The sequence below is a fragment of the Dreissena polymorpha genome, chromosome 10 (assembly GCF_020536995.1).
Source record: "Dreissena polymorpha isolate Duluth1 chromosome 10, UMN_Dpol_1.0, whole genome shotgun sequence".
Taxonomy (NCBI): domain Eukaryota; kingdom Metazoa; phylum Mollusca; class Bivalvia; order Myida; family Dreissenidae; genus Dreissena; species Dreissena polymorpha.
In genome coordinates, this window is record NC_068364.1 from 32,982,245 (window position 1) to 33,009,869 (window position 27,625).

The window sequence follows — 27,625 nt, forward strand, 5'->3', positions numbered from 1 at the left end:
TCATCTTAAATGCATTAACTTTGTGAGTAACGGTAGACTAACTCCAATTTCCCAACACTGATTTCCGTGATGCGAATTCACTGTGAAGATTTGTAATATATATTTGTTGTTTTTATCTCAAACGTTGTATTTTGCGTTAATTGACACACGCATTAAATTATTCCGTAATAACCATATGATATCCTTTGTTAATTTGAATGTTATTTATCATTTTCGCCGCGCATCGCAAATTTCTCGTCTGCTTGCCGCCATCTTGGGCGTATGTAAAAACAGGCGTTTACAATCGGGATACATCGACTATCGTCGGTATCCTCCGCAATATAGAGAGAGATGTGGATAGCAACGTAAAATCGTATTCGGCTAAATTCGCGAAAATGCGTAAGTCAGTTGTTGTTCGGCGACGACTCGGCAACTCGATCGGCACTCGTTCGAAATTATTGCTAAATTACATTGTAATCTTATTGGCTTTATTGGGAAAATTTTGTCTTTTTTTGGGAAATTTTAATCAAATATTTGGGAAAAAACATCATTTTTTGCAATTGGGAAGCAGCCGAATATCGGCTGTAATTTCTGACAAAAAAAATCACTGATTATATACACTTATATCTTGCTTATTTTGTGAAAACTTTAAAAATATTCTTGTCCTTAACTCAAGGACCTAGGGCTATCACATTTTGTATTTAGTGAGATATAGTAGTCCTATATATAGTTTGCTCAAATTATGCCCCTGTGGTTAAATTTGACCCAGCCCAGGGGGTTGCAAAAGTGTACATGTGCTTAAATAAGGCCTATATTTAAGTATTTGCACATGCAGAGAATGTTTGTTTCTGCCTTTTTTCGGCAGCAGAGCGATACAGGGCCATCATGGCCCTCTTGTTTTATGATACTAATGTTATGTCTAAATGAGTCAAAGACTTTATGATCAGTTTAAATGGACGTTTTCTACCATGTTATGAATACTCGTTTGTACATGATTAAGTTTATACAAAATATAAAAGGATGTATACACCAATTTTAACAAAGACATGCATCCACTCACCAATGCAAACAACATTATAACAAGCTTACATTTCAGGCTAGAGATGTGGGTCGTGAAGTTCGACATGCGCCCGCAATGTCCATGAACAGCCAGGATACTGACAAAGCTATCGACACTCTAGAAGCGCTGTTGCAGAGCCTGACACATGTAAACCACCAGGTGACGGCGAAGACTGCAGTTGACAAGTTAAAACAGGTATGACGCATGGGTAATGTACATCTCTCTGTCTCTTTCTCTCTCCCTGTCTCTATATATCTTTCTGTATGTCTGTCTGTCTGTCTCTCTCTCTCCCTCTCCCTCTCCCTCTCCCTCCCTCCCTCCCTCCCTCCCTCCCTCCCTCCCTCCCTCCCTCCCCCTCTCTCTCTCTCTCTCTCATGTCAGCCACACTTGTTCTAATCAAAGCTCTGCTTATTTCGAAAATAATTCCAGCCCGTTGAGATATATTGAGGCTGCCTTGGGAGTCGAATTTGAAAATGGGTCATGTGAGGTAAAAAACCTATTCTTTGAAACCACAAGTCACAGATTCCTCTAATATTTGTACTAAACATTATAAATTGGTCCTGTTCAAAGTTTTCGAAAATATTGCCCCTGAGATCAAAACCGACCACACCCCTGTGGTCACATGATCTATATAGACCAGTGATATTTTTTTGGCCAAAATTACAGCCTCTTACCAATTGCAAAAAGTGAAAAAAGGCTATTTCCCACATGGTACAAAGTAACATTGTTTCCCAAATATCTTACCAAAATTTCCCCCAAAATATGCCAAACTTTTACAATAAACACAATAGTTAGTTTATTGAGTTTTTTATACAGCAATTTAATTCCCTAGCACTTAGTAATATGAATTTTAGAAAGCATTTGAACATGCACTTATTAATTTTTCCCAATTTCCTGGTCTATCGCGCCTTTTTCCTAATAAAAAAGGCACTGTCTGTAAAATATAAAGCGAAGAAAAATCACTGATATAGACGTATACATGTACATATTGTTAAATATGTGTTAAAATCTCTATAAAAAAATAAGACAGAGAGTTGTAAAGTTTGGCATGTAAAGTCATATAGTGGTTGGTCCTCTACTACATCATTGGAATCAAAATGGACCCTGTCTGGGAGTGTTGTTATGAAATATATGACAGTGATTCATATAGCACGATAACTTTAACAAATCTTCTCTGAAACAAATGCGCACAAAGCTATTTTGCTTGGCCTGTGACATCAGATTGTGATCTTTTAAAGTCTCTATAACGCTCAAAATCAACGAAAATTTCGTAAAGTATTTCGAAAAATAAAGTTTACACCTAAACAATCGGTGTTCCTTATAGCAATAGCCACAATTTCAATCCCAGATGTGGTATGATTACATAGATTTTTATGTCTCCCACTATAGTAGTGGGGGACATATTGTTTTTGCCCTGTCTGTTGGTTGGTCTGTTGGTTGGTTTGCGCCAACTTTAACATTTGCAATAACTTTTGCAATATTGAAGATAGCAACTTGATATTTGGCATGCATATGTATCTCATGGAGCTGCACATTTTGAGTGGTGAAAGGTCAAGGTCATCCTTCAAGGTCAAAGGTCAAATATATGGGTCAAAATCGCTCATTTAATGTACACTTTCGCAATATTTCAATATTCAAGATAGCAACTTGATATTTGGCATGCATGTGTATCTCATGGAGCTGCACATTTTGAGTGGTGAAAGGTCAAGGTCATCCTTCAAGGTCAGATGTCAAATAAATGTGGCCAAAATTGCTCATTTGATGGGTACTTTTGCAATATTGAAGATAGCAACTTGATATTTGGCATGCATGTGTATCTCATGGAGCTGCACATTTTGAGTGGTGAAAGGTCAAGGTCATCATTCAAGGTCAGAGGTCAAATATATGTGGCCAAAATTGCTCATTGATGAGTACTTTTGCAATATTGAAGATAGCAACTTGATATTTTGGCATGCATGTGTATCTCATGGTGCTGCACATTTTGAGTGGTGAAAGGTCAAGGTCAAGGTCATCCTTCAAGGTCAAATATATGGGTCAAAATTGCTCATGTAATGTCACTTCTGCAATATTGATGCTAGCAATTTTATATTTGACATGCATGTGTATCTTATGGAGCTGCACATTTTGAGTGGTGAAGGGTCAAGGTCAAGGTCATCCTTCAAGGTCAAACGTCATATACGGGGACATAGTGTTTCACAAACACATCTTGTTGTAGATACAAAATGCTCGTTTTTATTTAGTTGTGACCACAATAAATTCCATGTTAATTTCATGCGAATATATCTATTGATACGACACACGAACACTAAAATGGTACCATGTTAAAACCATAATAAAAACGCAGCATTTTGTATCCACAAACATCTATTTTACCAGACCACATCTGGCGTTGAAAATTTGACAATGGCCATAAGGAACAATGGTTTTTAATTGTTGAGCTTTATTTTACGAAATATTGTACGAAATTTGCGTTGATTTTGAGTAGAAATGTTACTTTAAAATTCTTGTTCAAATTATGCCACTGTTTGAAACTGACCATGCCCCATTGCATAGTTTACCGATCATAAACATCTTTGTCGCCGTGGTGTTATGGATATGGTGTCCGCCTAGCGACCGGGAGGTCACGGGTTTGATCCCCACCGTGGGAGCGTTCTTTAGATCTCCTCCAAGGACACCAAGTACTGGTTCAAGGCCCAGGAAACGGACTCGAAATCGTTTATATAAGCCCTAGGCGTTCGATGCAATCGAGCTAAAATAAATAGGTTTAAACTAAACATCTTTGACCTCTTGTTTTAAAATGTATAGCAGTTTATCTAGGTTAACATGTTTATCTATGTAAATTATATTCTGGCTTTCAAAATTATTTGCAAAACTGCAAAACATGTTTAAAAGTGATTCAGCATTGATAATCAATTATATAATTATTGCTCACTTCCTATTTCACAGCTGAAGAGTGGAACGCTAGCAATAACTACTGAAGATGTTGCAACCACCTTTGAGCTCTTGAAAGAAAATTTGAGTGCAAAAATTAAAGAGACTCTTGAAAAAGAAAAGGATAAACTTGTAAATGAAATGGTCGATGCTTTTAATGAAAAGCTAAGTAAAGTTCTTGAAACAATACAAAGGAAAGAAGACGACGTACTTAAAACGGTAGACGGAAAAAGAGATGATGTACTTGAAACGATAGACGGGAAAAAATATGATGTACTTGAAACGATAGACGGGAAAAGAGATGATGTACTTGAAACTATAGACGGGAAAATAAATGATGTACTTGAAACGATATACGACGGAAAAAGAGATGATGTACTTGAAACAATACGAAGGCAAAAACATGAAGTGCTGAATAATAAAGACAATGCCACAATGAACAGAACATTAATCGGTAGGTACTATGTATGTTGATGAACAATTACATTTGAGTAATTAAAATATATTAACACATTCTTCTTTTGTTCCAGCGCGTAGAAAAAATGCGTTATCTATTCAGACGTTAACATAGTCGATGGAAATAACCAGAAACACTTCTATCTACCATGTTGTTGTCGCACTTTTATTCTATTTCTTTATGCAAAGATGAATTTAAAGTTAGTGACCATGGGAATGTTCTTATCTCCAGTCATCAACCTGTGGCATGTTTTTCCCATTAGAGGTGTATTGGTACGCGCCAGTAACAGACTAACACATTATTAAATTCTAAGCACCTCTTCTTAACCAAAGTTTTCAATGATTTAAACGTCGCGACTGAATTATGATGTTTAGACTATCCTAACAATTTCAAAACACGTTATGTAAGTGGGCAATTCCCTGAGATAAAAGATGCAGTTTATACGACAAAGAAATAACTCATACGTAGATTTAATGCTCCTATCAATAAGTTACATATCTATACAGATGTTTTATTAATTCAATGTGTGAACGATGTTCTCCTCGCATTTATGATCATTGAACGTCAGTGTTGGAGTTCATTATAGAAAAGAAATATAATATCGAATTATTGTCACCGATTGAATTGGAGGCCAGTTATCCGTACACTGTTATTTCAACTTTAACTAACTTAATCCATCCAAAAACACACCAACACGTATTCATGCATATTGAATTCAAATTCATACGCACTCGAACTTCAGTATGCAAACAAGTCAACTGAATAATGTGGTCGTGACTCCATGACATTACCGAACAGAGGATACTGCATTTTCTGAATTAAAACAAATACTACATGTACACTGATTTTAGAAATGTTCAGCGTTTCTGTACCTTTTACAAATAACAATGACTAAATTTATGTGAAAATTAAGAGGACTTTTGGTTCGGGCAGTACGCATAAATGAGAGCGGATTTAGCGGATGAAAGCAGATTCCACCTGACGAAAATCACTCATTATTACACTTGAGAATAACGGTCACTTGTCCATAACGGCCAACGGCCACTTTATCCCATCATCAGACGTGCATTGTCGAAATAAACCACTGTGGAATAAATTTATCTTTATTTCAGCAGTGCTGAAATATAGCTGTCACGCGCGGCGAAGAATGTTCATATTACTCGGAATCAACTATAAAGTAATCATTTTTAGTAAAATCGAATCAGATTTAACAAAACAAACAATTTGATACCAAGATTTAATATAGTTTTTACACATAATGCAACTCAAAAAGCAAATAAACATTATTTACAAATATTAAGTGCGCGTACTCGTGACGTCATTATTAATACGTCATACGACACAATGCATGTTGTTTCACGCTAAAGATGCAGTTGTTTAGTGTCTTTTTTTTCATTATTTCTTAAAAATCGGGGACGTAGAGGTATGATAAACGAAAAACAGGTTGGTTACTGATCTTTTTGTAATGTATTAGGCTCGACACGATTAAAATAATGAAACAATGTTTGCTTAAAATATCTTTGGGATTTTCCGTCTAGTTCGATTTTCCTATTCTATTTTTAAAGAAATAATTTACGACTAAGAAAATTGATGGGATAAATTGAATACTAGGTCGGTGCCGAATAAAGCAAAGTTTATCTTGCTCGGCACGAAAATCTGAACCACTCGCCAAGGCTCGTGGTTCAGATTTTCTAAGCCTCGCAAAATAAACTTTGCTTTATTCGGCACCGACCTAGTATTCTCTATATATTCCACTCCGAAAGTCATGTTTGTACTAAAAACAACGGTCACGCGTAAGTCGTTACGAGTCGTGAAAATAAAAAACACAGCACATCATTTGTCTGTCTATTTTGCGGGTAAAGCATCTGGTAGCGGTAATTGCCTTTGATATATTAAAAGCGGTCCGCTGTGAGTAAACAAATAATAGGGTGTTGAGAATGGTCTATGTTTATGCCCCCGGTAGGGTGGCATATAGCAGTTGAACTGTCCGTCAGTCCGTCAGTCTGTGCGTCCGTCCGAAAACTTTAAAATTGCCCATAACTTTTTCAATATTGAAGATAGCAACTTCATATTTGGCTTGCATGTGCATCTCATGGAGCTGCACATTTTTATAATGGTGAAAGGTCAAGGTCATCCTTCAAGGTCAAAGGTCAAATATATGGCTTTAAAGCGACGCAGTCAGGGGCATTATATTTCTGACAAACGCATCTCTTGTTGTAAATATAATTGTCCTATTTTGAATTTCGGTTAAGGTGAAATTGAAACTTCTCGATGTAGCTTTTTTCCGCTTCAGTTATTCAATTGAAACTATGCACATGTGTTCGGGTTCATTGTGTGAGGTTAAAAATTTGGTTAATGAAATTAAAGTAGATTAAAGCAACATTTCCATATAACTGTTTCTACTACACGTATTCATTTGAATAGAATGTGTCCATGGCCATTTTGGAAGAAAAAGTCCGACTTGCAATTTAGCAGAATTATTCCCCTTTTATACTTAGAAAAATATGGTAAATTATGTTTGCAACAACTCCATATCTTTATATTAATTATAGATATTGAAAAAATGACATGTGTATTCTGTATCCTTATGAACATTCACTGATCAAGGCATTTAACTCTACATGTAACTCTAACCAGCCTGTCAGCATGATTATGTCCCCTCTTTTAAGCTCAGTGTGCTCATGGTGAGCTTTTGTGATCGCCTTTAGTCCGTCGTCAGTTGTGCGTCGTCAACATTTGCCATGTTTAAACTCAAGAGGCCACATTTATTTTCCGATCTTCCTAAAACTTGGTTAGAAGATATGTCCCAACGATATCTTGGACGAGTTCGAAAATGGTTCCGCTTGGTTGAATAACATGGCCCCCTTGGGATAAGGCATTTTCCTCATATGGCTATAGTAAAACCGTATTAACACTATACAAGTTACATGTATTGTCCAATCTTCGTGAAACTTGGTCAGAACAGTTGTTCTAATTATATCTTAGATAACTTAGAAAATATTTCCGGTCTGTTGAAAAATATGGCATTTTTTCTTTATATGGCTATATTAAAATCTTGTTAACACTCTAAATGTCACACAGATTGTCCAATATTCATGAAACTTTGCCAGGACATTTATTCTAATTATATCTTGGATGCCTTCGAAAATGTTTCCGGTATGGGCTCAGTATTTTTTTCTTATATGGCTATTGTAAAGACTTTTTAACAGTCTTAAAGTCACATTTTTGTCCAATATTCATGAAACTTTGCCGGAATATTTGTTCTTATGATGTCTTGGACGAGTAACGGTTAGGACTGTTGAAAAACATGGCCGCAATGGGACGGGGCATTTTTCCTTATATGGCTATAGTAAAACTTTGTTAACTCCCTAGAACTCACATTAATATTCTTATCTTAATGAAACTTGGTCCGAACATTTTTTCAATTAATAGCTTGGCTGAGTTAAAAAAATAGGTATGGTTCGTCGCAAAATATGGCCACCAGGAGTCGGAGCATGTGTCCTTATATGGCTATAGTAAAACCTTGTTAGCTCTGTAGAAGTCACATTTATGGTCCAATCTTTATGAAACTGGTCAGAAAAGATAGCTCCGCACAGTACGAAAAAAGGTTATGGTTCGTTAAAAAAATATGGTCGCCAGGAAGCGCGGCATCTTTTCTTACCGTATATGGCTATTGTAAAACGGTGTTTACTCTCAAGTTGATATTCTGGCCAAGTTTGAAAATGGTTTTAAAACATCTCAAAAGTCGCTGAGAGCATTTCAGTTCCCTGAAGTCTCCGATGAGCAAGCGACCGTGGGCCTCAGAGTCTCTTGTTAACTTAATGACTCATGTTAAGGTTTGTGTGCAAGTTGAAAGAGAGGTTTAAGTTAACATGAAACAAATACATATCTCAATGAATACATAAGATGTTCATTAAAACATCATACATGTCTTCATGATCATCATGCTCGGTCTCAAACCAAGGGCCATAACTCTGACCTGCATCGGGTTGCATGTCGGACCACAAGGGTCAAGGTCACTGTTGCTTAAAATGATTAAAAAAGTGCTAAATAACTTCAGCTGGAATGTAGCTATTGTGCTGAAATTGTGTATAATTGTTACAGCATTATCTTGCATATTGAGCCATTTAGGTCAATATCAGTGATAATAAAATAGAAAACGAACTCCCCGTCAAAAACTTCAGTATAGATGAGGGTATTGTTCTTCAATTTGTTTGTAGGTAGTTTTCATTCAGACCTAGAGTAGGATTGCTGTTGTAGCTAGTTAGGTCAATGTCAGTTTTACTAACAAATAGAAAAAATGGTGTTCGTTAACTTGATTTTGTATGCAAGTATTGAGCCGGAATGTTTGTACTCTATGCGTAGGAAGTTCACATTTAAATGTTTACATATACAGCTTTAATTGACATGTAATTTATAACTTCTACAGATATTCAACATCAATTATGTCTTAATGACCAATATATATATCAGGTGAATATCAGAACATTGTACTATCAAGGCGAAAGAAAAGTCGAATGCGTTGTCTTTGACAGCTCTTATAAGCTAGAATTTGAAAGTTGATTGATGTAAAATACTTAAACGTTGATATTTTGTCTTTAATCCGTGCCTCATCCAATCGTCGTCATATCTGTAATCATGATAAAATAGAACACGATTAAAGCAGCAAAAAAACAGCATTACCTGTCATGTGTATGTCTTTCTTATCATATGTTACTTGTTTCTTATGTTTACTGATGTATGTTAACATATTAACTTTGTTAATTTATACCTGTCATTAAATGTGTATTAAAACTTGTATATTTGTACGAACAAGCATGTTTTGCAACGGAAAATACCGAGGGTAATCTATTATGTTGCAATCGTGTTATAAATACATGAGTGAACAATCTTAAAACGAAATAAGTACCGGTATATCGTAATGTTTTAATTTAGAGAAATGTGTGAGTTTTTTGTAGCGCATTCTGTTGAATGTTTCTATTTTGTGTTTATTTATCTAAAATGTGTAGGTTAAACATGATTGAACAATATCTAGTATATCTAGGAATGCTATGCTATGATATGTCTGAAAAAGAATATAATCATGTAAAAGTATTGAAGTTAATTATTCTTCACAATTTTGCTGAGGACGACCATATGCTGCAACTAAATTCATCATATCATCATCTTTATCATTTTCCTAATCCTTGTCATAGTCATCACCATTAACATCATCATTTTCCCACTGTTAACAATAATAGACACACTTAGTAGGTTTCTTAAATAGTTTTAAATCACAACAATTTAATTTGCAGAAATCCAAACGTGGTTAATCGAACATTACCGGGAAAGGTGTGTTGTGCCGGTGTCGATGCTGGATCCTGGAATAGATGTACCTTTAGAGCGGATCTATGTTCCCCCGTCGATCCATGAACTTAAGAGAGGCCGGAAAGACAGACATGGCGGGGGTGAGATGGACACGACTTCACGGGCGGAACCAGATGTGAGTTGCTACAGAGAGCTGCTGCATCGTGATGGGAATCCGGTGAATACCATTTATATCCAAGGCAATCCAGGTTGCGGAAAAACGACGTTTTCAACAAAGCTAGTTCTAGATTGGTGCAAAGCCCATTCAAAAAATGGTGCGAGCACTTTGGAAACGCTCACGGGAACAGCCACTACCACAGGTAAGACGTCAAACCCAACATATTTCAGCGATCTTGACACTTTGAGAGACTACACATTTCTGTTTTTTGTGTCATTGCGTGACTACAGTGGAACCATGTGTAACGTCAGTCAGATGGTCGAGGATGCCATAAAAAGCAACAAGCTACCTTGGGATGACTCTGTCTGGGAACATAAATGCATTGTTCTGACAGACGCTGCAGACGAATGGTACCACCCCGAAATAGCCTTTCCTCTGCCACGTGACTCTGCGTGCAATTGTCATACATCTCCAAGCATGCCACAGTATTTACAGCGAAACAACATATCCAACATTATCACTGCACGCCCATGGAAACTTGCCAACCTAATTATGAGTGATACTTTAACGCGTTTGTTCGAAATTTCCGGCGTTACAAACTACACAACCTTGGCGGAAAATGTCATTACTGTTTTAGCTGAGAAGGACGGTATTTCTAAAAATGATCAACAATGCAAATGCATTGATTTCATTGAAATAATAAAGGCTCAAAGCTTGGGCAATCTCATCACAGTACCAGCTGTTTGTGTGCAGTTAGTTCATCAGTTTTACGTTGGACGTTTAGTGGAAGGTTCACTGTGTTCTGTATACATGAATATGCTTGATATGCACATAGCCAAGGGGTTGCAAAAACTTCAAATTGAAAATTTTGACACTGAAGAAATGTGTGTTAATGAAATAAAACAAATCATTGGAACTGAATCAACCGAGTATCTGCGAGATAATTGGTCGCTGGTTCACTCTGCGAGTGCGCTTGCGTTTAAAACACTAACAGACACTAGTAAAGAATCGTCGCTAGTCTTTGCGGAAAATACTATCACTAATCACATGACAAAAACTAAACTTGATTACTTACTTCAGACAGGAATTATCACAAAGAAAAAATCGCTGGCGCTTAGCTCGCGAAAGAATGTTCCATACATGTTCTTACACAAAACAATTCAGGAGTTTCTAGCATCGTTGTATATTGCAATGAATCAGTCGGACATTGAAAACATCCTGAGCACCATACAGTCGATGTATTGTGATTATAAGTCTATTCTGGACATTGGTCAGTTATTTATTTTCACGTGTGGAATGTGTGCCCCAGCGGCTGAAAGAATATCAAAGCACATCACGGATGTCATAACATGCGACTTGGAAAGCAAGATCTCTATTTCAGACCGGGACACATCCATATTTTTTTTCCCAACTATAGCAGCACTTAACATTATAGTGGATGGCTTTATTGAAGGGCTGGCAAATAAGCAGTCGTGCTTACAACTGACGATCAGTCATATATACTTTTGTACCACTTTTAAGGAGATGAACGAGAAATACCAATATGCTTTAAATACGTTAATAGATATGAACATATCAAACATCATTAGCATTCTAGTTCACTCATGCACTGAAGAATCACCACATCGTTTACAGGAAATCATTTCGCAATCAAGAGAAACACTGTCGTATCTGTGGCATGTAAACACGGGTCAATTAGATCTACAGGGTCTAAAACTCAAGTACTTATGTAGCGGATATACCGATATAAGTAATTTAGACTGCACCTTTATGCGTGCGTGTGATATAACGTTTCTATCACGATTATCAGAGGACCACATTTTACAATCGATGTCTGTCACAGGTAAAAACATTAGAAGTCTACATCTTGCTGGTGCAACTTCAACGGGCCTCTGTGCAGCTCTTGCAAACCTGACAAGTCTACACTCGCTGACATTATTTTCTACAGGTCTTGCGGTTTCACAGCTGTCCCATCTTCCTGAATCGATCAGAAAAGTAGTTTATCGAAGAATTCGTGTTTCCGCTCAAGATGTAAAGTCAATGGTGGAATGGTCGAAGTCACGGGACGCGTGTGTGTGTTGCGAATTGTCGAATTGTTACATATCTGACAATGAGACAGATATTTGTCACTGGATGAAGCAGCAGGATGGCATTTACATTACGCAATGCAAATTCGAACAAGAATATGGCTGTCGCGGTAAAATCTTTATTTCCTGGAGCACCATTTTATCAAAGTGACAATAATCAAACAGGTTTTCACGGGTTCAATATGAAAATAACTGGAGAGCTATAATACTAAGGACGTTTACAAAATTGACAAGTGACATTCTATTCATCATTCGAAATTGATATAATTATACAGAGTTATATACGCGACAAATTGAACAATTTGGATTTGTTCATTTCTTTAGTGTTCTTTAAATTTTGTGCTGACGCCATATTCGCTAATATAAATTATTGAATGATTCTCGCTAGATTTAACAAATGCAAAAACTGTAAACAACACCCTTTAATAGAATAATGTGCTTTTACCTTACTGTGTAATTATTATCATGAATTTGTACAACTTCATGACGTATATACTTATCGAAACACGGGAGAAGAATTTATTGTTAACGAATTCGTGTTTTGGTCTTGGGTAGTTTTTCTCTCACGGATTAATTCTTGTTACTCGTCCTTCAAGAGTTGTATACGCAACTTAACTACGTCACTACAATTATTGTCCATATATACTGTTTTCCAGTGTTAAAGTAACCTACTCAATGTGACAATATAGTGTGTTGTTTTTATGCAGTATATGTAGTTAATATTCATTATAAACTTTCCTTTATTTGTTTATCTGATTATATATGTAATCATGTGTCGTATTTGAATAAATTGAACGCACTACACTCTTGCATGCACTTCTTACTATAAAATGTTTACATAGAATTGTCTCAGAAACGGCATATTCTATCAGAGCACGGAGCGCATATTGTCATCTAGAGTCCGTGATCAGAGTAAATGTGAGGTTAAAACATGTTATATGTCAATAGTTGTATTTGCACGTGCTCACACTTAAAAAGAGATATTTGATGGTACTACTCCTGTGCATACATGCACCCGACAGCTGTTCTATGCCCCTGTACATAAACACAATCTTGGGAGAAAAGACCTGCAACTGTGAAACCGACCGCCCACCAGTGGTCATTATGAAGTGCCTTCCCTCTCTCCCGGACAGGTTGACCAGGGCGTGATTTCAAACCACGTTCAGGTGCAGGGGTGCCCGGCTACAGGCTCCACAGAAGTTCTGCTCGCAGTCAAGGCAGCGCTGGTTGGCGTCCTTTTTCTCTTCGCACATCTGGGGGTGGGAAACCTGGATGTATTTGAAACACTTGCCAATGGAAAACACAGACGTATGGGTAGCAATATGGTATGGGTTATGGGGGAATACGGGCGTATGGGTATTGTGGAGAGGGAAACACTGGCGTATGGGACGCACTGACGTATGGGAAACACTGGCGTTTAGGAAACACTGGTGTTTTTGGAAACACGGACGTATGGGAAATACTAGTCTAGCGTATGGGTTCTGAAGATAACCGTTGATATAATGTGCTTTTTTATGGTATGGAAACTATTTAGGAGTAGTTTTACCGTTTTCGACTGTAATTAAAAACATCCTTATTATATGGTTATAAGAAACCACTTTAATAAGATTGTATTCAAAAGAAGTAGCATGAATGAATATATCGATAATTATATTAACAATAAATATGCACTAGGCAATATAGGGGCGCGTTTTATGAAAACTGGACTTAATGCATGTGCGTCAAGTGTCTTGCCAGATAAGATTGTGCAGACCACACAGGCTAATTAGTGACGACACTTTTCGTCTAAGCTTGATTTTCTTTTAGAAGTGACTTCCTTATAACGAAAGATTCCATAAAAGCGGAAAGTGTCGTCCCTGGTTATCCATGCGGACTACACATGCATTAAGCTCAGTTTCCCCAGAACGGCTCATATTATAACGAATCACAAACTGTGTGAGAACTTCTCTTTTACATAAATTGTGTATGCATGTATATCACTTGATTTAACCACGCGCATTTTGAAATCGCATAATCTATCACACAATGAAGTTCAAGCAGCAAATTTGAAAGACGGTTACATTTCTACACATCAGAAACATCCAAATCGTTGTTCATGGTTTGCCGATTAACAAAAATACATAAATACTTCTATATAAAACATACTTAGCGGCCCTTAGCTCATTTTCAACTCGTACGGCACGGGACCGTCCGGGGCCGCCAGGGCGCGCTCGATTGTCTGTTCCACCTTGATGTTCTGGTTAACGTTGAATTTGAACAGGCCGCCTTCCGGTACCGTTAGTTCCCAGCCACACAATAGGCACGGGAAGGTCCCTGATGCGCTCGTGTCTAAGCACGTACTCATCGAGGCACGTGAAACACATAGTGTCCAGGTACGGAAGAAGCTTCGGCTTGTGGAAGGTTCCGCAACAAAGTGGACATCGTTCCATAGTCGCGACGGAAGGATAAGCTGTTAGCCTGTGAAATATGTGTGGAGGGTTTAAACACTGTTGAATATATAACACGAACACGTTAGGCGCATGTTCTTATTTAGTGCACACATTATAAAACAACGAAATAACCATGTATTCAAACATCTATGTTTGGAAATTATGTGAGAAATCTCGACTGACGTCACATGCATACATATGTCCATCAATAGCGTGGTTATATCGGAATAATACTTTATTTAAACTACACCCTTCTAAAAACTAAACTGACTTGGTCAAGGTAATTACTAAAGAAAACGGTTTACTTGTAGCATTTTGTCATTTGCAGTTAAATACCAGAATTGACTAACAGCATTTATAATATTACATGATATGTATTTCATGTTTGCTTTATATTGAATACCGGTAGATTAAACGTGCACAGTGAACTCTGTTCCATTACTCTACTGTTAATTAGTTTCGATCACTGAACACCGTTTGAATGGACTGTTTCAGGTCTCTTTAAAAAAATCCAGTTTAGGTGGAAAGAGTCCTTGATAAGCCTATAGCTAATTTCGGACAACGATTTACGGACATGCATTAAGCACCGTTTTCCCATAGCGCGGCTAAGGATGTGTTATTCAGCGTTAAGTAGAACTGTTACTTATAATATAACTGAAGACATAATAACATATGTTAACAATAAATAATGCAATACATTCGATTATGTTTCCTCTAATATGGGAACAACTAATCGTGTTTGTTATGTTGTTTATGAGTTTAACATCGACAAGTGCAATTTTTTAATTATTTCTAATGAAACAAATGAGTAAATGTGTGCATTTCGAAGTTTATCAGATCCTGCCGCGCCTATGAATGCATTATGTGAGAAATTCGCAACTATTTATTACAGAATATAAGCATATAAATAGTGTAAATAAGTCTGAATCCGTCACCATGTTTGAAGACACAACTGTTTTTTTCTCAATAAGATTTAATCATACAATTCAATTTGTGCATTAGTAGTATTCAATGTCATTTAATGGAGGCAATCATGATCGGCTTAATTGAAACACAAGTTCCCCCCCACATATATTTGACCTTTGACCTTAAATGATGACCTTGACCTTCCACTACTCAAAATGTGCAGCTCCATGAGATACACATGCATACCAAATATCAAGTTGTTATCGTCAATATTGCTAAAGTTATGGCCAATGTTAAAGTTTGACGCAAACAAACCAACAAACAGACAGCGCAAAAACAATATGTCCCCCAGTTGAGACTTGAGGACATGAAAAAGGCCAATAATTCCAAAAATAGTGACAAGAGTTGTGGTTCTTGAACTCTACAATTTCTGTCAATAACCTCTTTAAATGTACAGTTTTATCAAAGTAATGTTAATACTATAAAAATAATGCTCCGCTAAGAGAATTGGTTAAAGGGCAAATTACTCTGTAAATCCTGAAGTGACAATAATTGCCCTTCTACTCTGCACCGGCATTATTACCAGTACAAGAAGATTTATTGAATCCATTCAATATTACAGTACCCTAGTCATAATCAACACAAGAAAGGCAACAAGATACGGGACAGACTACCACAAATACTGAATGCTTCCTTTAAAGAGGCATAATTTGGGGTGCATAAAAACAATTTATTTATCCAAAACATGTGAACTATCTGGAATTTCAAGATTTAAAAAACACTTTTCTACAATACTTTAAATTCTGTTATAGAACACGAAACAATACTCGTAAGTCAAATAATAATGAAAGTCATAGTACAAAGTATCTCTTGTTTGATATAAATCCCTTAACCCATTTATGCCTAGCGTCTAGAAAAAAGGCATTGGCAACAGCGTAGACCCAGATGAGACGCCACATGATGCAGCGTCTCACCAGGGTATACGCTGTTTGCTTAAAGGAATTTCTGTAATAAATATTCTAAATATAGAAAAAATATACTAGACATCCCTAATTTCGGAAATAAATTTGATCCAGTTTATAAGGATGGTAGTCTACTAGGCTTAAGTGGGTTAATTCCTTGAGAACTTTCTCAGTAACGCTTTGCACAAGAAGTAGGACAGACTGAGGGACAGAAGGAAGGACGATGCAAATACTATATGCCTTCTTTTTGGAGCATAAACACAAATTATTTACCCAAAAACGTATAATATGGGTATTTGGAGATTTGAAAAACCGTTTCGACATTTATTTTTAAAATTCAGTTTTACTATGCAAAACAATACTAGTAATTCCAACATGAAAAATGTCATACATTAAACAACGCATCTCTTGTTTGAAACACATGATTTTTTCCAGCAATTTTACATGTTCATAATATGTTTACATAAATTGGGAAATTTTTAATGCACTAAGTTTTAAGATAGCATACACTAGTGTGACTTTTACAAGAATATAACTCAAACAAAATGTGCACCATGGAATTAACAATACTACATGTATTGCCAAGGGTATACGGACTAGCAATATATGTCCCCTACTGGCTCCTCCATTGTCAGATTTTTTATTTTTTATTTGTTGTCATAGCAACCAGAATTTTTGACGTAGGAACAAAATGAAATGACATGCATAATGTCCATATTGCCATCTATCCATGTTTCAAGTTTCATGAACAAATATGAAAAACTTTTAAAGTTATCGCAGGATCCAGAAAACCACCATTTTCAGCAGTATTTCTAGTCTATTTGTTGCCATAGCAACCTGAATTTTTGACATAGGAACAAAATTAAATGACGTGCATAATGTCCATATTGCCATCTATCTATGTTTCAAGTTTCGTGAAAAAAATATGAAGAACATTTAAAGTTATCTCAGGATCCAGAAAAGTGTGACAGACTCTCAGACAGACAGACACACAGAGCGAAAACCATAAGTCCCCTTCCATCAAAACGGTAGGGAACAATAAAGAAAAACAACTTTATGAGATTATAATTTATTTTCAAATATCAATTGATTGCAAAAAAACACCTTTAATTGATATAACATCTTTGATTTATAGGCAAATGTTTTATCACATATCACAGACTCTGATCACCTTGTACAATTTCTTTTCTGATTGTCAAAACTTGAATGTTAACAAATTGCATTTAATTGTTTATTTTGATTTTTTTTTTAATGTAAAACCAACATGATTTAACAAATATTATCAGTGAAATTAAAATGGATGCTCCCCAAAAATGTGCTTTGACAATGTGTGAGTTTATTGAGCTCAATTGGTTTGTGATGGCTCAGGTTCTAATTAAATGTATGCCGGGTTCTGAAAATATACTAAAACATACCCTGAAATGTCAGCTATTTTTTCAAATTAATAATGTTCATATTTATGTCAATATTCTGTAAAATGGCCTCCATATTATCGAAACACGTACTCCAAAAAGCATGTCAAGGCAGGCTTTATTTAAAGAGAATTTTGCTTCGTAATATGTAGAGTTGTTTATGACATCAGCTTATGGACGGGAGTAAACCTCGGGTGCAGTCGAAATTGGCCGGGTAACTGTCAGTATATTTTACCCGGGCTTCATTTAAGTATACTAAAGAGTACCTGGGTTACATTTAAGTAGTATCAGAGCCGACAATGACAAATTGAGCGTTAATTAGAAGGCCTTGGAACAATTAGGAACCTCAGCAAGATTCGACTTGAACCAGCATAGCTGGATCAAATCCCTGCCTTCATAAACAACCAGGTGATGATAGCCGAGCCACGTGGTACAATAATTTCCCGTTGTTACTTTTACTTTTTAAATGTAGGTATTTTTTAAATATTATAATGAACCTAAACGTATACAGCATTTTCAAAATATTAAAGAAAACAACACTACTTTTCATAATGAATACTTAAAAAAATTCTACCAACTTGATAGGATCTTCTTGTGATGGCAGAGATTCTATGTGAGATCTTGGAACAACAACTCTGCGTGAATTTCGAGATCAACAGATCAGAACAATTACACTGACCTGACCTTGGGGCCAGATGATGAGACAATATGAGTCGCGTTCTGAGAAAACTGGGCTTAATACATGTGCGTAGTGTTGTCCCAGATTTGCCCGTGCAGTCCACACAGACTAATCAGGGACGACACTTTCCACTTAAAAAAGATTTTTTGGTAAAAAGGGACTTCCTTTAAAAAAAAAATACCATTAAAGCGGTGAGTTTCATCACTGATTAGCCTGTGGGCACTGCACAGGCTAATCTGGGACGACACTTTACACACATGCATTATGCCCAGTTTTCTCAGAACACAACTCATATGTGCATGTCCAGCTTATGCTCCTTGTACGTTTTCACATTTGGATTATTATTTTCAAAGATCTCACGCACCATGTCAAATTATTATTTGAACTCCTTAACATTTTTCCACTCAGAAATTAAAGTGAAAATGACTATGTGCAAAAAGCATAAAACCAGAACAGCCTGCGAGTAACTCCCAGTCTGTTCAGGCTTTATGCTGTTTGCTGTTTAACAGAATCTAAGGGTTGGAAATGAAGCCTTTTAAACTTGAATCTAGTAAGCAAGGTCTTTAAATAAATGTAACTTTCTGAAGGACAACAAATGCATTGAAATATGTATCTAAGTGGTAAAGGGTTAATTAAATACGTATCTAAGTGGTAAAGGGTTAATTAAATATGTATCTAAGTGGTAAAGGGTTAATTAAATACGTATCTAAGTGGTAAAGGTTTAAATAATAACTGATGCAGAATAACCTGACAATATGAACACATCCACCATATTATATATATATGAATACCTCATAGAAATTGTCATCAAATTCATCATTAGTTCCAGAGAGCTTGTGCAAAAACTAAAACTTAATTTGGAAATGTTTCATTACTAATGCAAGTGTTATAACTCCATGAAAATCCTTAACCAAGGAACAACCTAGCAATATGCAAATTCCCAACCTAAAGGGTTTCACAAGTGCGGATCATAAGCGTTACAAATATTGAGTGGAAACTAATTACTTTTTCAAAGGGCAATAACTCATTAATAGTTAATGAAGATGAACAAGGATATGAGCTTGTCCATCCTTAATGGATACTTCATATAAAGTTTAATCGAAATCTGATCAATTATTTGTGTGAACTTTCACAGAAACGTTTTTTTTAAAACATAAAATGTAATACTGTATATCATTAAACAAAAGGGCCAAAACTCCCTTTATTATTGGAGCAAAAACAACCTGAAACTATATGAGCCTTGCTCTGTCAACAGGGAGCTTAATGCATGTGCATACAGAGTCGTGCCAGATAAGCCTGTATTCTGCACAGGCTAATCAGGGACGACACTTTCCGCCTCAACTGGATTTTAGTTGAGAACAGTCTTCCTAAAACAAAACCTTAAATAAAAGCGGAAAGTGTCGCCCCTTATTAGCCTGTGCAGATGGCAAAGACTAATCTGGGACGACACTTTTAACACATTCATTAAGCCCCCTTTTCACAGAGCGACGCTCATATGTATGTCCAATCAATAAGGATTCTCCAAACAAGTGTTCCACAATAATGATAATAAGTGTCTAAGGTCAAACACAGAAAGGAATTATTATTCAAAGAAATTACTCCCTAAGAAATCTAATATGCAAAACAACCTGACAATATGTATGAACATGTGTATCCTAAAAGAAAAGTGCACATGCATTTTTATAAAATTTGGATTATTGAGGTCTCAGATTTTGCGCTGCAAGAAAAACATGACCAAAAGAGGTACCGAAATTAAGAGAGGGAATCAATGATCAGGGAAATTTACTTAGACCCCTGCAAATCAATTTCATATAAATTAGAATTTTTACAGATGGACAAAGTAGTGATTTATTCTCCCACCCTTTCAGGGAGCATTAACAAGTTTCTATATACATAATACTTGTAACTCTTCTTTAACCCTTTCCCGCTCAGAAGCAATATGAAAATGGCTAAAAGCAAACAACAAAAAACCAGAACAGCCTGCGAGTAACTCACAGTCCTTTCAGGTTTTATGCTGTTTGCTGTTCATCAGTACATAAGGGTTAGAAATTAAGCCTTTAAAACTTAAATCTAGTCAGAAAGGTCTTGAATAAAATGTTACTTTCTAAGGGACTGCAAATGCATCAAAATACGTATCTAAGTGGTAAAGGGTTAATTTTGTATGTGCACCTATGAAATGGCAAGTTTGAAATGTTCATTCTTGTCTTACTATAGATAAATGTTTTTTTAATCATTACATTTATAAACAAGGTAAATAATCACAGAAACTTAAAACGCAGACAGTAAAGAAAACAATATGAACAGACGTTTTTATACCTGAGTTATATCTCCTTTGCTAATTGTTTGTCTAGTTGACAAACAACAAACACATTATTTTCATACTGATAAACAGGAATTTTGGTTTAGCAATACAAAACACTTTTAAGTTTTTCTGTCAATTGGAAGTCATTTTTTGTTTTTGATTTGGAATAATTATGTTCTACCATATTTTACAAACAACATATAAAACTAATATAGCAAAAACAGCATGGCAAAAGATTGTAACAATAGAACATTAACAATCAATATCAACAATAAACAATTAACAATATAAATATTAAGAAAACCTATCTAAAAACATACATCCTATGAAATAAATCGTATCACAGAATAAATCACAATTAACTATCATGACATTTTTCATTATTTAATAAAAATTAACAAATAGTAATGCAAGGCTCAGAAAAAAGTTATTTTGGTATATGAAACTTATACCAAAGTCAACACCAAAAAGAAAATATAGATAACAACATTTATGTCCACTAAATTCGAATGAGCTGGCCAATTTTGATTGGAGGAAAATGTGAAGGACTGAGGTCAGACTTGGTGAGAGTTCGAGACCCTTGTGGACGCTTTGAGCTCAATTTCAGCTGACCTTCTTTCAGCTGTTTCACAAACACTTCAGGAAGATGTTGTGTTCTTTCCCTTTGTTGCTGAAAATAAAATATTGAAGGTTTCAATATACTCAATTTGTATGGTGTTAAATGCTGTACTCTTCAAACACAATCTACAGCATTTGTTTGAGGTTAGAGTCTACATGAGACTTTGACAGTTGGTCGGTAATCCTTGTCAATTTGAGAGAAGCTGGTAAAAAACTGGCCGTAAAAACAGTGACAGTTGATTCACATCAAGTTCTTTCTTACAAACCACATGATCCATCTGTTTTATTTTTCAAATCAATTTGGCTTGGTATGCTCTTAAAGAAATGGTACGGGTATGAGGGTCTCTATGCACAAAAGTTTAACTTTATTTTTTGTTTTGAATTTGTCAAGGAAATCTTTTAGTATATTGTGACCTTCCAAGTTATGTTCCTTTGTTAGGTTCTTTCCTTTGTAGATGAAATTAAAATATTTAATATACTTTCCTTTATTGTTAAAGGGCCAATAATATCGAACAATTGTTTGCCTGGTACTTCATAATTGATACAAAACGCTTAAAATGCATTTTTAGAAAAATTGATAACATAATGAACAAATTTTAATGAAAACACTCGTACAACAGAGTAAAATAAGAAACCGTCGGAGACAGGTGATGCTCCCCAAAGTGTTTTTTTTTGTCACAATATTGCACTATATATTCAGATAAAAGGAAACATGTTGAGGGGCATAACTTTGGACAAAATAATACGATGGATGGTTTAGCAACTTAAAATTTTCAAAGGGCCATAACTCTCTAAATAAATCCTCTAACCAGAACCCACAAATAACATGCGCAACTCCTCAAGGTAGTTAAGCTTCCCATAAAGCTTCATTGAATTCCAGCCAGTAGTTGGGGGGACAAGAATTGCACTATATGTACAGTTTTTAGAAAATTTCAAAGGGCCATAACTCTGTAAAAAATCATCTGACCATAACCGGCTGATAATATGCACATCTCCTGTTGGTAGAGAAGCTTCCCATAAAGTTTCATTGAATTCCGGTCATTAATTGCTGAGAAATAGCCCGGGCAGAAATTGTGCATGGACAGACACACGGGCAGACGAAGCGGCAACTATATGCTCCCCCAAAAATTGTGGGGGAGCATAATAAATTGAAACCCCAACCACTGAGTAGTCAAATTACACCTCTTTACACACTTTTAAATGCAAAAATACCCTTAAAATGGCAGCAGATGCAGAACAAAATTAACCCTTTACTGCTCAAAAGGAAAGAGAAAATGGCTTTTATAATAATGCAACCTGAACATAAAATCATAAGAGCCTGCGAGTGAAGTAAATTGACATTGTATGCTGTTTGATGCTCATTAGTATCTTAGGGTTGAAAATGAAGTCTTTAAAACTGGAATCTATGAAAAAAGTATTTCATTTAATTAGATTTTTTAAGGGTCTACCAATGGGTCAAAATGCTGTCTGAGATGGAAAGGGTTAAATCATCTGCACTTTCAAATCTATTGCACTACTGACCCTGTTTACATGAAATTAATTGAAGTTTAAAAGAAAAGACGACAATAAATGGCTTACAAAACAATACATCAATCATTGGCTATAAATCTGAAACCAATGACCTTGACCAGGTAACAATAATTGACAATGATGCTGACATTTAACCTATGACCTTTACTTTAAGGAAGAAATCTAGTTGTGTAAAACACATGATCTTATATTGATGAAATTGATTTATTTCGTTCAAAACATACACGTTTTTTAATAGACAGACTTACAAACATCTTGTCCTTGAGAATAAAACTTGAAATAATGTGCATATTCCCCATATGACCCTTTATCCACATTCTGAGCTTTATCAACCTCGCTTCAGAACTTGTTCGGGATAAAACATTTCATTATTTCTGTTACCATAGCAATCACAATGTTTGTCCTTGAAAGTAAAACTTGAAATAATGTGCATATTCCCCATATGACCCTTTATCCACATTCTGAGTTTTATCAACCTCGCTTCAGAACTTGTTCCAGATAAAACATTTCATTATTTCTGTTACCATAGCATTTGTTACTATGGCAACCACAATTTTGCGAGTAAAAAAACTTAAAAACGTAATTATCCATTATAATGACCATCGACTATCCACACTCCAAGTTTCATCAAGCTTGCATACTTTTTTAATTAGCACAAGATCAGTGTTTGTTCATGCAAACAAATCAGGAATAAACCAACAGTCTCCTTCTGTTTAAGACTAAGGGACTAATACGTTCGTATTTCTTGCATGAAAATGTTGAATAAGCATTTGATATTTATTTTAAGACAGTGGACTACGGTAATAGTGTTAATTTACATTTTCAAATCTCTTTATTTAAAATCAATATTTATTTTGCAGATATTACACAATAATTCAAACTTAGAATCCATTGGTATTTTAAGTTAAGTGTTATAAAATCAATGGCATGCGTTTTAATTCTACGGGAACATAAGATCAAGTTAGAGATATAACTTATTAAAAATATGTCATATAACACTAAACATTCATGCACACATGCAACATAAAATTCAAATGTGTGTGAAAACAAAAGTCAATAATGGTGAGAACCATTTCAAGAAGAATTACATTTCCGTCTGTTGCCTTGAAATTTATATATATATTTTTTTTTTGAACGGTGAGGTAGTTGCAATAAGTTAACTCTCAGCTTTATAACCCAATGGGTTGCTGAGAGCCGCCATAGCAAAAATTATCAAAGGCTCTGGGAGTCCGTTTATATGGACCAGACGGTGAGGGTGCTTTAACATCAAGAAACAATATAAATACATGATTTATCAAAGTGTTTAACTACTATGCAGCATGTGATTTGCGTGCCTAACATGTTGACAACACTTTATGATACCTCGCAGTTTTACATCGTTATATATAGTCTCCACCAGCTGGATATTCTTTAAGTAACGGGTCACCTTGGATAGAAATTATTTCCAAAATGATTTCTCATAACAAAAGTGTGGAAAGCAATAAAAATAATTCCACAATGCCTGTTCCACTCAGAACAAGACCGGTGTTTGCGCCGCTTTGATTTATTTTACTTTTTTTTATCATTTGGCAGGTATAGATAATTATCTCCCTTTAAAGCTTATTTCTTCCCTTGGATTAGTGTTTTGACCTTTGACCTTGAAGGATGACCTTGACGTTTCACCACTCAAAATGTGCAGCCCCATGAGGTACACATTAATGCCAAATATAAAGTTGCTATCTGAAGCAACATAATAGTAAAGAGCATTTTTCGAAACCTAAACGCAAAGAGTGACGGACAGTCCAATCACTATAATATTATGTTCCTCTTTGAGGGCATAATTATAACTAGCACAGGAAGGACTTTACTGTCAACTGCATTATAACTGACCTAAAAAAAAACAAAAAACAAGGGCCATGCAGTATTTAGGGAGTTGTCTTGGACATTGTGCAGTGGTGCTGACCCCTTGACCCAGAAAAAAAAGCTCTAGCGGCTAATGGTTCTATCCCCATGGTGGAACTGTTCTATAGATCTCACTCATAGAAATTGGTTTTACCCAGGAAAAGGACTTAAGAGTGTTTCAATAAGCTTAAGGCTTGCGATGCAATCAATCTAAAATAAACTTGGTTGACATACATTTGCAGAGACAGCAAAATAAATCAAATAGGGTTGGAAACTATAACATTTGGAGGCCATTGGTAAGTGGGCACCTGCTTATTTCCATCCCTGGAGTGAATTTATATGCTTTAGGCAAAATTTGAATTAGTTCATGTTTTTATACCATTTTAAACATTGATTACATGTGTATAACAAGTCATTACTTTGGATGCAGATTTAACATGATGTGAAAATACTGGATCTGAATATTCATGCAGCATTTATATATTTAGGTTACCAAGATTTCAATCTTTTGAGGTATGACTATTAGTTTTAAAACCAGTATCGTCTTGGATCAAAGACCAGCTATGTTAGATAATCATTAACATATAATTTTCAGTTAAAACCAATTAATGACAAACATAGGGTTAAGTTTTCATAATAAGCCTACACTCTGGTAAAACAGGACTTTATGCATGAGAATAAAATATCATCCCAGATTAGCCGGTGAAGTCTCAGGACTTTATACATGAGAATAAAATATCGTCCCAGATTAGCCGGTGAAGTCTCAGGACTTTATGCATGAGAATAAAATATCGTCCCAGATTAGCCGGTGAAGTCTCAGGACTTTATGCATGAGAATAAAATATCGTCCCAGATTAGCCGGTGAAGTCTTTACACGCTAATCAAGGGCAACACTTTTCGTCTAGACTGGATTTTCATTTAGAAGAGACTTCCTTTAAAACAAAAATTCCATAAAGCGGAAAGTGTCGTCCCTGATTAGCCTGTGCAGATGATACTTTACGCCCATGCAGTTTACCCCGTTTTCCCAGAAACTGTCTAAATTATCCCTTTCCCCATGAGAAGCAAAGTGAAAATGTCTGTTGTAACCAGCATAAAACAAGAACAGCAAGCGAGTAACTCGTAGTCTGTTCAGGTTTTATGCTGTTTGCTGCGTGTCAGTTTCTAAGGTTGAACATGAAGCCTTTACAACTTGAATTTGGTAAGAAAGGTATTTAATTAAATTTAAATTACAAAGGAACTGCAAATGCGTCAAAATACATGTAAATACGTGGTAAAGGTTAATATCATGCAAGGCATTGTACATAGTTACACTTATTTGCATGCAAAACCTAGTACTCAAATACCTTATGTTGTGGTCGTGCTTTTTCAGCCTCAATAAAAGCACGAATAAAGCCAAGTTTCTATAGCAACAAAAGAACTCAAAACTTACTACATGTAAGTAACAAAAAACTTATTTGCTAACAAAACTTGTATGTTTGGAATAATCTAAAATGATAAGAAAAGAAACAAGAGCTGTCAGAGGACAGCGCGCTCGACTATTCGAGTGCTTGACAGTATTACGTAAGCCATCATGGGCAAATTGTTCATATTCAATGATTTATAAGACGATCTTTCAAAAAAAAAAGGAAAAAAAAAAAAATAAGGGGGTGGGGGGGTATAGAGGGGGTATAATGTGGGGCGTGGTTATTTATTAGACGATCTTTCAAAAATAAAAAAGGATTTTTTTTTTAATTGAGGGGGTAAGGGGGGTGAGAGGGGGGTATAATGTGGGGGTGTGGTCATTTATTAGATGATCTTTCAAAAAATTATAGAAAGGGAAAAAACAAAATTTGGGGGGGGGGGGGGGGGGGGAGGTGGGGGCAGGGATTCTTGGTTGGGGTGTGGGGTATTGTTTGGCTGGAATCCATTGTGGTATTCAGGTAAGTGTTGTTTTGTTATGGCAATGTAAGCAAAATGTTCAATTATCTAAGTATAAAAGGGGCAATAATTCTGTCAAAATGCTTGATACAGTTGTCTGCTCTTGTTTATAGGTTGGGATCATGATGGTTAACAAGTATGCAAAATATGAAAGCAATATGTCAAGGTACATAGGAAATAATTGGGGTAGTGCGCAAACTTTAACATAGATTTATCAATAATATGCATATTCTAAGTATAAAAGGGGCAATAATTCTGTCAAAATGCTTGATACAGTTGTCTGCTCTTGTAAATAGGTTGGGTTCATGTTGGTAAACAAGTATGCAAAATATGAAAGTAATATATCAAGGGGCATAGGAAATATTTGGGGTAGTACGCAAACTTTAACATAGATTTATCAATAATATGCATATTCAAAGTATATAAGGGGCAATAATTCTGTCAAAATGCTTGATAGAGTTGTCTGCCCTATGTTCATAGGTTGGGGCCATGTTGGTAAAGAAGTATGCAAAATATGAAAGCAATTTGTCAAGGGACATTGACAATATTTGGGGTAGTACGCAAACTTTAACATTTGCACGCTCACGCAAACGCTAACGCCCGGGTGAGTAGGATAGTACCACTATATATATTTCATATATAATAGTCAAGCTAAATACGTTTGATAATTGTTTGCCTTTGCAGGGATTTAAACCCACTATATTTTGGAGAAAATCCAACAAGCTTTTACAGGGCATTTTAAACTTACCTAGCAGCATATTTTGAATGCATTGCGTTACACATATTTTGCCAATTACCAGTTAAAAGCATTACAAGTTTAATAATAAATATTACATATTTCAAATATTGATTATCTAGTATAAAAGAAACTGTTAGAAAAATAATTAAATTTGCTAATTTTTGGTAATTGTATTTGTGTAATTACTGTAAAATCATTCACATTTGTCAGCATAAAATGTCATGGTTATTCAAACAAGAGCACTGCATAACGGATGCCACGCTCGACTGCGA

The 27,625-nt window shown here is 35.7% G+C and overlaps 2 protein-coding genes across 6 annotated transcripts in view; one reads left to right on the forward strand and one right to left on the reverse strand.

The window, feature by feature from the left end:
• Positions 1 to 12,782, forward strand: part of LOC127847196 (uncharacterized) — a 37,395-nt gene extending 24,613 nt beyond the window's left edge. For 2 of the 5 annotated variants that reach the window (XM_052378926.1, XM_052378928.1), the window contains 3 exons: positions 1,076 to 1,234; positions 3,986 to 4,424; positions 9,722 to 12,782. In XM_052378926.1, the coding sequence (XP_052234886.1) occupies positions 1,076 to 1,234; positions 3,986 to 4,424; positions 9,722 to 12,129 (3,006 nt within the window). In that variant the 3' untranslated portion in view covers positions 12,130 to 12,782. The remainder of the gene's footprint in view (positions 1 to 1,075; positions 1,235 to 3,985; positions 4,425 to 9,721) is intronic. The other 3 variants (XM_052378927.1, XM_052378929.1, XM_052378930.1) reach the window with 3 other exon arrangements.
• Positions 12,783 to 17,046: 4,264 nt separating this feature from the next.
• LOC127847188 (uncharacterized) overlaps positions 17,047 to 27,625 on the reverse strand; it is a 210,548-nt gene continuing 199,969 nt past the window's right edge. The window contains exons 51-52 of the mRNA XM_052378911.1: positions 26,041 to 26,097; positions 17,047 to 21,338 (exon numbers count right to left, since the gene is read on the reverse strand). Coding sequence (XP_052234871.1) covers positions 21,168 to 21,338; positions 26,041 to 26,097 — 228 coding nt within the window. The 3' untranslated portion in view covers positions 17,047 to 21,167. The remainder of the gene's footprint in view (positions 21,339 to 26,040; positions 26,098 to 27,625) is intronic.